The sequence below is a fragment of the Numenius arquata genome, chromosome 3, assembly GCF_964106895.1.
Source record: "Numenius arquata chromosome 3, bNumArq3.hap1.1, whole genome shotgun sequence".
NCBI lineage: Eukaryota > Metazoa > Chordata > Aves > Charadriiformes > Scolopacidae > Numenius > Numenius arquata.
In genome coordinates, this window is record NC_133578.1 from 35,212,629 (window position 1) to 35,224,837 (window position 12,209).

At 40.3% G+C, this 12,209-nt stretch overlaps 1 protein-coding gene across 7 annotated transcripts in view; it reads right to left on the bottom strand.

The window, feature by feature from the left end:
* Positions 1 to 12,209, bottom strand: part of PMS1 (PMS1 homolog 1, mismatch repair system component) — a 51,476-nt gene that overhangs the window by 38,709 nt on the left and 558 nt on the right. For 3 of the 7 annotated variants that reach the window (XM_074146062.1, XM_074146060.1, XM_074146065.1), the window contains exons 1-4: positions 8,972 to 9,103; positions 4,347 to 4,529; positions 2,172 to 2,274; positions 344 to 507 (exon numbers count right to left, since the gene is read on the bottom strand). In XM_074146062.1, coding sequence (XP_074002163.1) covers positions 344 to 507; positions 2,172 to 2,274; positions 4,347 to 4,529; positions 8,972 to 9,103 — 582 coding nt within the window. Of the gene's footprint in view, positions 1 to 343; positions 508 to 2,171; positions 2,275 to 4,346; positions 4,530 to 8,971; positions 9,126 to 9,880; positions 9,927 to 12,151; positions 12,200 to 12,209 lie in introns of those variants that run through there. The other 4 variants (XM_074146059.1, XM_074146064.1, XM_074146061.1 and 1 more) reach the window with 4 other exon arrangements.

The following is a 12,209-nucleotide window of genomic DNA, read 5'->3' on the forward strand; positions in this document are numbered from 1 at the left end:
CTCACTTTGTTCTGCAGAACACTGCTAACAACTTTACTAACCACCAGTATGTAATATCATCGTTGTACCAGTAGCATGTGAAGTAATTTTTGTACTTCATATACCTTACCAGGCATCTGGTGGACCATACCAAAAGGCAGATCCAAGCCTGAGTTTTAGAAGGTTAGGATCAAAATCTGTAACCATTATAAATACGCATCTATGAAGGGAAGAAAGAAGTCCAAAACAAACCTACAATGAAAGAAAATTCCTAGGAATGAAAGATTTTATAAGTACTAGATACTGCATAAATTAATCAGAAACTGATCCTTAAGATAGCTGATAGAGTAAAACTCATTATTACCTTATTATGTGTTAAGGTTATCCTCAGGTCAGGTTTTATGATACCATATGCTATCAGTAGATCTTGGACTTTTTTCAGTTCCTCCTTACATTTTCTAGTTGTTGAGTAAAACTGCTTTCTTACAGGAAGATTCTTAAACAACTTCAGCACTGTTACTGTAGTACCTGCAAGGAGGTGACAAAACACAAGTAGAAATTACACTGAAAGCACTTCACTGACTGGATATTGAGGAAAATTTATTTTTACATGATGAGATCTGTCTGTATGCTGCTGCATACAAAATAAATGCTAGTAACACTAAATTAGATTATATTAGCATGGGAAGAAATATACCAAATTAGGAGTCATCCTCCCCAAAAAAGCACCTATAGACCTCAAGAGCTATGATCCTCCTCCTTTATTTAGAGTTACGATTACAGCATTAAGCTTTCTTTCGTACACACTGACAATAGTGAGAATCAGCAGTAAACAAAGCTGAAGAATCTTTCAGTGCATATTAAGTTATCTTTCATTAGTAAAATGATTAACGGACTAGAATCTAACCAGACATATCTGGAGGCAAAGGAACACTGAGCTCCATTAAGCCCCTCCACATTTGCTTTAGGGTAGTACCTAAACTGATGTCTCTGCTCAAGGCACAATACATAGTAAGAGGAGGAATATTCATTTATTAACACAATCATATAAATTCCTAGTCTGTATGGATATTGCGAAGTATTAAATATATGTCACAGAGTTCAGTCAATTATTCAACAATTTTGACAAAAAATAAGGCAACACAACCCACAGGCTTTCTGGCCCTAGAAAATACTACAGTCTAAATCTTAAACAGAGTCCCTGGTTAAAATTAGCTAAACTTAAGAGTTCTCAGCTTCAGCTCTTTCTTCAGTATTTGTCCACCAAGTAACCCTTGGCAGCTTCTGGCCTAATGGCTCCCTGCAGCCAGTTAGCGCCGAGAAGGAAGGGAGCCAGCGCGTCACTCAGCTCCCGGTCGGTGTATGAGCACTGCAGCCAGCCGGGGGGCAACTCGTGGGCACAATATTGACAAGCAGCTGCTCCGGCTCAGCTGGGAAAAGTTGAGCTTTATGGAAAAGTTGCATCTAGTTCCTCAGGGGCACATCCTCAGCACAAGAAAAGGGCACACTGCTTCTATTCTGGAAATACACAGCAGCTGGAGTGTGAATGCGAGGACACAGTGTGGTCTTAACAGCCCTCACTGAGCAGTGCACGAAGTAGGGCAGATGCTACCCCAAACCCACACCACGCCTGAACCACCAAGGCCTGTCCTCTGAGGGGAGGGCAACCTTTAGTCTTTCACACAAACGCGCAGAAGGATTGCTAGCAACACAACCTTCCTGCAGGTCAGAAAGAACTGTGATTTTGGCTGGTCCTATAGCCATGCTGCTTCCATCAACGCCTTCCTACAGCAGCAGGGCAACTCTTCCTCCTTTAAGCAAGGAGGATTTTGTTATGTACAGAAGCATTGTTTTGGTCCTGAACAAATCTTTCATATAATTACATAGCAAGTCTGCCTGGACCTGGGGCACTGAATTTTTATAGCTTTTATTCCTGCTGTCAGATTGCAGAAGTGAGTCAGAGAAGGAGAAACTAGTTTATAATTACTATCCAAAGCAACTTCCAAGACATATTATTTCTTACAATAACAACACATTTTCAGTCAATAGACATAAAGCAAGAAATGTTTACGGTTGCAAAGACTTCATACTCAGCCTTCACGTACAGAACAGGTATTTCAACATCAAATGGAGCCTCAGAGAAACATAAAATACTTCTGTCACAGCACAACACCAGAACAATGATGTCCTACCTTGCCCGAGATGGGAAGGCTTTTTAGAAGTTACATGTCCATTGCTATCTAAAGCATACTGAGTGCTGAAATCATCAGCAGCTGTCTTGGTTGTGATCAAAACCTGAAACGAGTGATTTAAAAAAAAAAAAAAAAAAGAAAAGTTAATTGAGAATTCACAACATTCAGAATGAGCTAAGGTAAGCTCTGCTACCACTCTTTCCTTTGTGTTATTTTAGTCACCACAATTACATTTAATTAGCCTATAGAATTTTTCTTCTACTGGTGTTTCTTACAAAAATATTCTGCACTATTACTGCACTATTTTTAGATCCGTTTAACTAAAAGCCACACATTTTTATCACACATACACAAAGCATAGCAATCTATAGCTACAACACATCCTCCTATATCTTCTATTCTATCCTGGCTTAAATAAACTTAATCAATTAAATCAATCGATAATTTTGCATTTTCATCCTTCGTGAGAGAAGACATACTGTGACAACTTCTTAAATTCATGTGAGATTCCACAAACATAACGACTACCGTCAAACAACCAGTATATTACATTTCCACACCCAAACACATCTAGCAATGAGTAGCAGCATGTTTTGTAAGCTATTAACACAGATCAGCTTTAGCAAGACCAGTCATAAACCAGAAGTTCAAAAAAAAAAAATACAGTTCCCCGAGTTCAGGTATCAATATTTTGAATAGAACCACTGCACTTTAACCACCTGAAAGACATAAAGGTTATCACACACAGAGCATCAGGATGTTTTGGTTTACTTTAGTGTCTCATATGACTAATTCAGAGTTCAGCCATGCCTCTAGAGAGAAAAAACAGTAATTGATTAATTGGAAATGTACAGACCTACTTAAGGGCCAATAATAAAGTACCTCTTACCTGAAACTTCAGGGGGCAGTTTGGGTAGGCAGCACACAATTAATGCCAGGAGTGTTCAATTAACATAATTACTGATCCAAGGATTAAAGTAATACCTATTAAAGCACCAGGCCACCTCCCATCTCTTATGAAATGTACTATAGAGCTGATTAAAAGCTCAGAGCAGATGGCATCCTGCTCTGACAACTCATTAGAGGGAACCAGTGATTGAGGTCTGTCATCACCTATCAAAACACCAAGACTTTTGAAAGCATCTTTGGAAATCCTCATCCAAACACACAAGTCATTCCTGCTTAGTGCAATGTGAATGTAGCCCAAGGTAGCAAGGAGTCAAACTCTAACATCTCTCCTGACCTTGAAAGTTGATGGTTCTAATCAGACACAGATACCAGTATCTTCTTGCAGGATCTAATCCTTGGCAGACTTAAAAAGAAGAATCCAAAACTTGACCTTAGTGCAGCATGAATACAGGAAGACAGAGGACAATGGAACAGGTAGATGCTGTGTGCTTAACAGCCTGAACACTTTTCAGATGGTTTTCAACCGACTTAATTACTTTCAGTCAACAAGTTAAATCCTAAATATAAGTACACTGTCAGTGCTCTTAACACAAACACATGGATCAGACTCAGAAAGGCCAGGGAACAAGTTCCTGTTTACTCAGAGGGACAATGAAGTTTGTGCAATTGCAGTCATATACATGTCAAGGAGCAATACGGAGCCCAACAAAATCCCATGACTGCTGATCACCTAGATAAGCTCAAGGCAGAAATTGTTACTGGAACAGTAGCTATGTGAGCTATCAGCTCCCTGAAATGATTTCTGCTGGTCACCATCTGCTGTTCATTTTGATTTAGCCTAATTCAAGTAGCAAACTCAGCCATACTCTTTCACATTTTATTTGCTGATAACACTAAAGAGAACTCTAAGGAATCATGTATCTATACATGTATGTATAAGGAATCATTTATCTATACCCTGATACAAAAGAAATGGAAACAATAAGCCATTCTGACTGAGGAAAATAAATAGAGCACTGCTGTGACCATTATGACGGAAAGGCAGGACTGACACTAATGAGAAATCCATACAGCTTCCTAACTGTATGATGTAGCTTCTGGGGAAGGGGGGAAAAGGCAGCACATACAAGCAAAACTGTTCAGAAAACATAACCCTGACAGGCTGCTGGAACAATTCCAAGTCTTTACACTGATGTTTTATTAAAACTTTCACAAGCACACACACAACAACACAGAAGAACAGACACATTTATAGCACCTGCTCACCTCTGATATGCAGCAAATTGATCCCAAAGCCTCCCCACGAAAACCATATGTTGTCAACCTTTCAAGGTCCTCAGAAGAGCTTATTTTTGAGGTGTAGTGTTTAATTGCCATAACTGGAACATCAGCAGCCTTGATTCCATTGCCATTGTCTCTTACTTCTATTTTGTTAAACCCATAATTCTCCTAAAAAAAGAAAAAAATATAAAGGAGCACTAAAACAGCCGAATGAATTGACACACAAGTTTGAAGTAGCTAAGGTTACAGCTTCTCGCCATCCCGATAGAAGTGGGAGTTTTGTTTATTTGGAGAAACTGGGCAGCCATTAAATGCCTATTTTTAAAATAAACAAAACAAAGCAGCAAAACAAAACAAACCCCACAACATATTAGGATAGTAGTGATGGTTTCTCTAGTTAAATAATGTAATTCATACCCCATGGTTTGGAAATAGCACATAAATATAAATACAACTGAAACAGAAATTAAGTAATTAATTTTTTTAAACTATGATGAAATTTAAAAACCTAAGCTTAGAAAAAGATCTATAGTTGTAAAGCTACAGACTTTTCACCTCTCTCATCTGTTTAGTGTAATTTTTTTCAAATCACCACAAATGCAGCCCTGCATCCATTAAATCAGTGAGCCCTCATAGAGAATTGTTTTCCATATCACTCTATATTTATGTGATTTCACTAGTGCAGAGGTTTTCCAGTCTCTGTACTGTCTCTCAATATGCAGGGCATTCCAATGGGGGCAGGGCATGAAAGGGGAAAAGAGAGAAATAAGAAAGCTTATAAAGAAGTAGAATACTTTACAGAAAGAAATAAAGTTTCTTAGAGGCTCTTTTAAAAACAGCCTTCAAGGAAGAAAAGTTCAATCTTTGTGACTTACCCTTACATATATGCAATACTTATTTTACTAAATTCTGATTTAAATATGTAATTTCAATAAACACCAGCAGAAACTGGGTAAAACTCTGAAAACCCAGATAATTAGGGCAATTAAATAAAATATGGAATTCAGATTCTATAACATCTCAAGCATGTTCAGCAAAAAAATGCTTCCATCTACAGCTACAATATAGCCTGCACATGTAAACTGCACCCAAAATGAATCACAAGCCAAGAGGAAAAGGTAATTAAAGCTGCAGGATCACTAACTAAACTTTTACACAAGCATGCTTGACTCTTTGAAAAGATTATGATGTAACATATAGAAAAATGTGCTGTAGCATGTAATACATCTAGGAGACCTTAAAAGTGGTTTTGCTTAGAAAGAATTTCTTGAATGAGTGCCTACCACCACTGATGCTGTACAGAGCACATGATGGTTGCTCACAGAAACCCGACTGATTAAACAGAACTAACTTTGTTGTCCCATCTGGGCATAGACTGAAGACAGTTATGAAAAAATACAGTGTACTCCCAGGGTTATTTCTCAAAGCAAAAAAACCCAATGCAATTAAAACCAAAAGGAAGATATCTAGAGATATTATCTATATTCACAAATAATCTGCATTTGCAAATATCACAAGCCTCTGAGGTAGGCACAGAACTATATGTATTTAATTAACTGATACACAATAGAAGTGCGAGTACGTTTCACTTTTCCAAATAATGAATGGTGCTAAAGCTATCTTCAGGTGAAAAACAATGCTTTTGCCAATATTTGAGTCAACCTCCTGCTAGGAAGCAAAACAGAACCTAAGCAATATACTTTAACTGAACATAAAAACACATAAGGAGGTATAAATGGGAAACCTTCTACTCTGCTGCTGTATTCACTAATGAAGAGTTTGAGCATTTTACAATTAACCCTTGTTTTCCATTCTAATTTTTACTTCCAGACCACTTAACTACTTAGGAAAAGTAAGATTTATCTTCTTTAATTTGAATCAAAATGTTACACGAATGATTCTCTATTTCTTTTCTAATATTATTCCTTTCTCCCTGCACACATTTTACTTAAAATATTACAGCGCTTAAACTTTGTATTCTTTATACACGACTTAAATCCTACTGAGGTTGTGATCCCATGAAATGTTTAAGTTGCTTTACCAGATCACTCATGCCCAACCCCATGGTTCAACTCCCTCCTCTTTCACTCATGAGTGCATGGTCCCATCTTTTTTTCAGCTACAGCTCTGTTACTCAAGAGAACTTTAAGGTCAATTCATCTTATTAAACTGGCACAAATAATCTACTCTTCTTGCTGGGTTACTTTTTTGTTGCATTAGCAAGATTAATGGATCACAAGAGGCAGAAATGCCTAGCAATGGCATGCAGATGGATATAGGACTTTGCTTTTTCAGATGATGAGATTGATGAGGTGTATGTGGGAACATCACCCTGAGAAAAACGTCCCCTGAGAAAGTTCTAGGGATTAAAGCTCCGACTTCATGCACTGGAAAAAAACAGGTGCAGAAACAAGCACCTGCCTTTTAAAACAGCCATTTCATATAATAGTAGCAAACCCATAGCTAAGATTTGTCCTTCCAGAATCCCAACTCTGCTCCAACTACTAACACGGGCTGTTCCTCTTCTCCTCAATTAAAATAAATATGCAGCCTCAGTCAGCCTGTTAAGATTATTTTCATAAATTCCTGTTGTTAGAGGTCAGTAGGGAAACTGACAAACTGATGCCTGTGGAGTCTCTTTATCCATACACAAGCAATTATATTGCCGCATCAATGCTTTTTAGCATACTTTAACCTGAAGCCAGGACATCATGTCAAGAATAAAACCGTAATTCTACATAAGCTTAAAGCACAGGCATGCTACAGAGGAAGTTGATCCCCTTGCTAACAACAAGGCAAGCTCCACCATGTCCGAATTTCTAAAAGCAACAAAGCTGAGGTTCAAATCAATTAATAGATACCACTCAACACCTGAGAGAAAGGACACAGTTCAGTTCCTAATCAAATGACTGGCTTTTAATTGTCATTAAAGTAATATCAAATTATCTAAAAGTACAATATCAGCTGAAGTCTTTCCCAGTGTTGTGTAACAGCTAGTTGATACACAGACCAAAGATGCTCAGTAACATCACCTACTGGAGTTTGGTCAACCAAGGAGTTAACAAGAATAAAACACCAGCCAAAGCTTCCCACTAAAGCTGACCACTGCCACTGTTTCTACCTGAGAACCATTCCACCTCCTGTCTGTCTGTCTCCAAAAAAGCCATTCTTGTCTTTGTTCAGGCAAATTGGGTAACAAGTCTGAATGAATCAGCTAGCCTTCCTAATCCATCTGGAAAAGGTTAAAACAATGAAAATGCTGCATGTTTCAGGAAAAACCCATCAAGCTGTAAAATGAAATTTCAAAATTTCCATTCTCTATTATGCTTTTGAACCAATCCAAAGTTAATGTGGTCATTGAGCTCTATTATGTGGTTGACCTTATTTAAATGTCACACAATAAAAATAGCATTCTGATATAAAAATACTCTTATTACAAAAAAAAAAAAGTCCCAGAAAAAGAATCCACTGTTTTACACTGTTATTATGTACAGCTGTGCAAAGTGCAAGTTTTCTCTTCTCCTCTAGCACCCACAGAATAATAAACAGCAAATCTCATTTACTCACTGACAACCTGTGTAAAGTCAGGTCGGCTTGTTTGTTTTAGAAATACAGCAATTTGGATTGAGCTGAACTGACAAAAAATATAACAGTAGTGCAGGTGACTCATGCACTGGAAATGGTTGAAAATGCTCTTTTTAATTGATTTGGGACCTCTCGCTATGGAAACAGCTGGTTATTGCACTGTGAAACCCAAACTGATTAGAGGGCTTTCTCCTTCGGCTATCTGCATGGCTCTGTATCAGCACTCCAGTAAAAGAGACAAGGTTTGTTCTGACACCTTTTGAAGGCTCCAAAACATTCTGTTGATTTCTTGCAGTTACTGATCTGTTCACAGGATCCGATTCTGACACTCTCACCCCCAAAACTGTGCACACACTACTCACTTTGGAGTTACTAAGGAAGCAAGAGGAGCTGATCAGTTAGCCATTTTACACAATTAGGGAGGAAAAAGCCTAAGTTTCTTATCATAAACAAGATTATTTTTTCAGAAGCTATCCTTGAATGATATGCCAACTTTTTTTAACATCTTATAAAAATAAAAATAAAATTTTAGAAGTAGCCAGAACTCATCATCCTGATTAGGGACCATCCTGATAGGGACCACGTACTGTCAAAACATCTAACATGGCCATCAGTGACCTCTTCCATTGTTTCCATTTTCACCTTCCCGACAATATTTTGTAATAAGACTTAAACATGCCAGTGAAATGGAAGTCCAACATCTTTTAAAACAAGTTATTAGTCAGAAAAAGTAAATTTCTAAGTAGCAAAAGTAGCATTAAAGAAGTTCATAGTTTTTCCTCAAGATACACTCAGGAGCCCAATATGACTTACTGTTTCAGTGGGGCCTCAAAAACATTAAGTAAAACTGATTTTGGACCACTTTTATTTGAGGTTAAAAATATATATGTATAAACACTATTAATACCCATCCATTCCCAAAAGCACGGTAACCTAAAAAAAAAAAATTTCAGTGAAACAGCTTTTCTTGCATGTTATTTTACGTCCAATTCTTTGTAAGAGTAAAAGAAAGAACTAGGACTTACCAGTTTAATATCAATATTTGTGGCACTGGCATCCAAGGAATTTTCTATCAGCTCCTTCACAACACTGACAACTGATGTAATCACCTGAGAACTTGAAAGGAGACGAATAGTTTCTGCTGGCAGCTGCTTCATAGTGGAATAAGATTCAAAGGAACTGCATGGAAAGATAAGAGAAAAAGAATGTAAAAGGCACATGAAATACACATTTCCAACTTATTATTTTACAGCAACTTTTAAATGTAGGTGAAACATAACATTACAGCTAAAGAGTAAAATTTTTGAGATACAGTAAGACACGGCTTCCTCTGCAGTCAATGGGACTTTGACCTGTGGAAGAAACAGAATACAGGTCTAGACTAGAAAACATTATTTTAAGTAGATTAAACTTCTAATGAAAAACCTTAAGAATCCCAAGATATGCTGAGCAAAACAGTATATATCTCACAAGTGTACAGTCATCTCTAAATCACTGTAACGTGGTTGTGATCTTGTAATTACAAAAGTAGACAGACCACATGGTAACCCAGAATGCTAGTCAGAAATGTCTTCAGATACGCTATTTACCCAGCATCAGGTCTAATTCCAGCACTGATGCAAAAAAAAATAGATTTTTTTTTTTTTTTTTGCAAACTCCTTACATCATTACATCATTCTCCCCCCTTCCTGCTACATTTAAAATTTCTGTGCTCAGCACTGCTGTATTGTGTGTATGATTCCCAGCACCTAAAAATTCATGGAAGAAATATGACCTGAAAGTAACTGTTTTGGAGCTGGGAAAGAAGTGGGAAGGCAGCATAGTGGTGATGAGGCAAAAGTCACATTCAATAGTAATGTGATCTACTGGCAATAATGAAAAACAAAGCCAAACCAAAAAATTTCTGAATTATAACCTTGCCTTTCTGCTCTGACTTATAACCTTGCCTTTCTGCTCTGACTTACTGTGTGCCCTCAGGCAGGTCACTTTATTTCTATGTCTATCTTCCACTTAAAAATGAAGATACCATTACAAGTCAATGGTATCCTTTGTAAATCACTGAAAACACATACAAAGGGTTATAAAATTCCTGCTGCATTATAGAGACACTCTACCATGAAGAGACTGTAAATGGATCTGCAAATTTTTGCATGCGTTTCTGTTTAAGTACCCAAGTAGACACAATTAACCAGGCTTGGGGAAAAATCTTTGTCGATCCTTGTAGCCAACTCAACCACAGTTTTTCATGCATATGAGAATGAGGAGAGAAACAGCATTGCTAGACAGCTCTTTGCACCTCAAGAATGGCTCAGATTTGGGTTTCTTCTCTCCACAGCAGCACTCTTTACTGGGTTATGTCACATAATGTTATTTACACTGAAAGGCAAACAATCCCAGCAGTCATAGCTTCCCCATTGATTCAGTCCAGGCTACCTACTGGAGAACACACACCGCATGCTCAGCACCCATCCCAAGGATGCAAGCACATGTAGAGGAATGGAACAAACCCAGATTTCCTCCTGACCCTGTCAGGACGCAGTGAGGGACTGCAGCCAACAGCCCAGAGCACACTATCCTGCAGGGTATATGCAGCTGATACAACAATTACAGGACGCTTCTCTGCCTTGATATCCTTCTAAAGACCGCCACTCTTTAAACATAAAAGACAAAGAAAAAACATGCTTACTTGGGGACAAAAAGGTACAGTGTTTTGAAGAGGAAGCAGAATTAAAACTTTCCTAAGAACAGCTACAGAGAGGTTTTCTCTTCATACTCGTTATTTACATTCCAAAGGCAGTTTGCCTTTCAGATGTGGTAAAAAGACCTGACAAATCAGTTTTCCACCAAACAAACTGGAAAAGGAGCACAGGAAGATGCATGTTGTTGAAGACAGACCAATATTAATCACATACACGCATTCAGAGAAGCGGGTTTCACAATTCTGTGATTCTATTTCCTCACGCATTCATGCGTTATACAGGACTCCCGTGTCAAGTGCTACATGATTAACTAATGACAAGTGCCAGATCGGACACTGACTGAGATGAGGTTGGGTCTTAAAACAAAAACGCTGCAGATCCCAAAGACAAATTTTCTATGAGGTGTGACTGACGCAGGCGGTTTGGGAGAGAAACCAGCTCCCGGTGTGCCCTCCCCTCCCCTGGACCCAAACCACCCTGCACAGGGCTGCTGGCCGGATGGCAGAGGGAAGACACCTGTGGCCATACAGCCACGCTGGCCACACCTCGGTCAGGGGCACCTGCTGGCAGGGAGCAACCTTTGGTACTTGCTACCTATGGATACACATGCAATCCCCGGCTACTTTTATCTAAGAGATACATATTTCAGTTCAAGTCACGTTAGCTCTTCGCTGACTGGATGTATTTATAACCCCTGCTCAGTTTGGCAGGCACAGCGTTTTCTGTGTTTGATCACCACCACTGGTACTGCCCTTTTACTCCTCTGAACGCAGCCAGACACCCCAGCAAGGGGGGGGCTCTAAACAGCTGTAACACCACACGCCACCAGGTAAAGTGTGAACAAAAACTCCTTAAGCTTCATAGTGGCAGCCCCACAGACTTCTGGAGCAGTACCCACACCCCAGCCCAACAGCCACCTTTCCTAGGAGTCCACCAGAGCACAAACTCAGGGAATTGTTTATGAGGAAATAAAAAAAAAAAAAAAAAAAAAAAAAAGAAGGAGAAAAAGCTGCAGATAAAACCTGCGGCCAGGTCACCCTCGAGTTCACCTAAAACCACACGTACGGCCCGCAGTCCCCTGTTCTGCTTTTCGTGAAGGAAAACACGGGCCGCGCCGAAAGAAGGCAGGGCAGGGGAGGAGAGGGAAGGGGAGGGGAGGAGAGAAGGGAGGGCAGTCACTGAAGGGAGGGACGCGGTTCCCGCCCGGCCACCGGGCCTGGCTCCCCGACACCACCCGGCCCAGCTTCAGGGGCCGCCGCACGGCACCAGGCCCAGCAGGCCCAGGCCCGGGCCTAGGCCCAGGCCCGTCCCGCGCAGCCCCGGGGAGGCAGCGGTTCCCGCCGCCGTGCCGCCAGCTGCCCGGGGAAAGCAGCGTCCCCACCCCAGCCGGGGCCTCAGGGCAGGCGGCGGCTGCGGCATTCCCCGCGGCGGGCAGGAAGCTACCTGATGCCTCCCGCCGCCCTTCCCGGGCGCCCGCCCCTCCGCACAGCCCCGGGGCTGCGCTACCTGCGCCTCCGCCGCGCCCGCGCCCCCGCTCCCGCCGCCGCCGTTGCTGTGGGCGGTG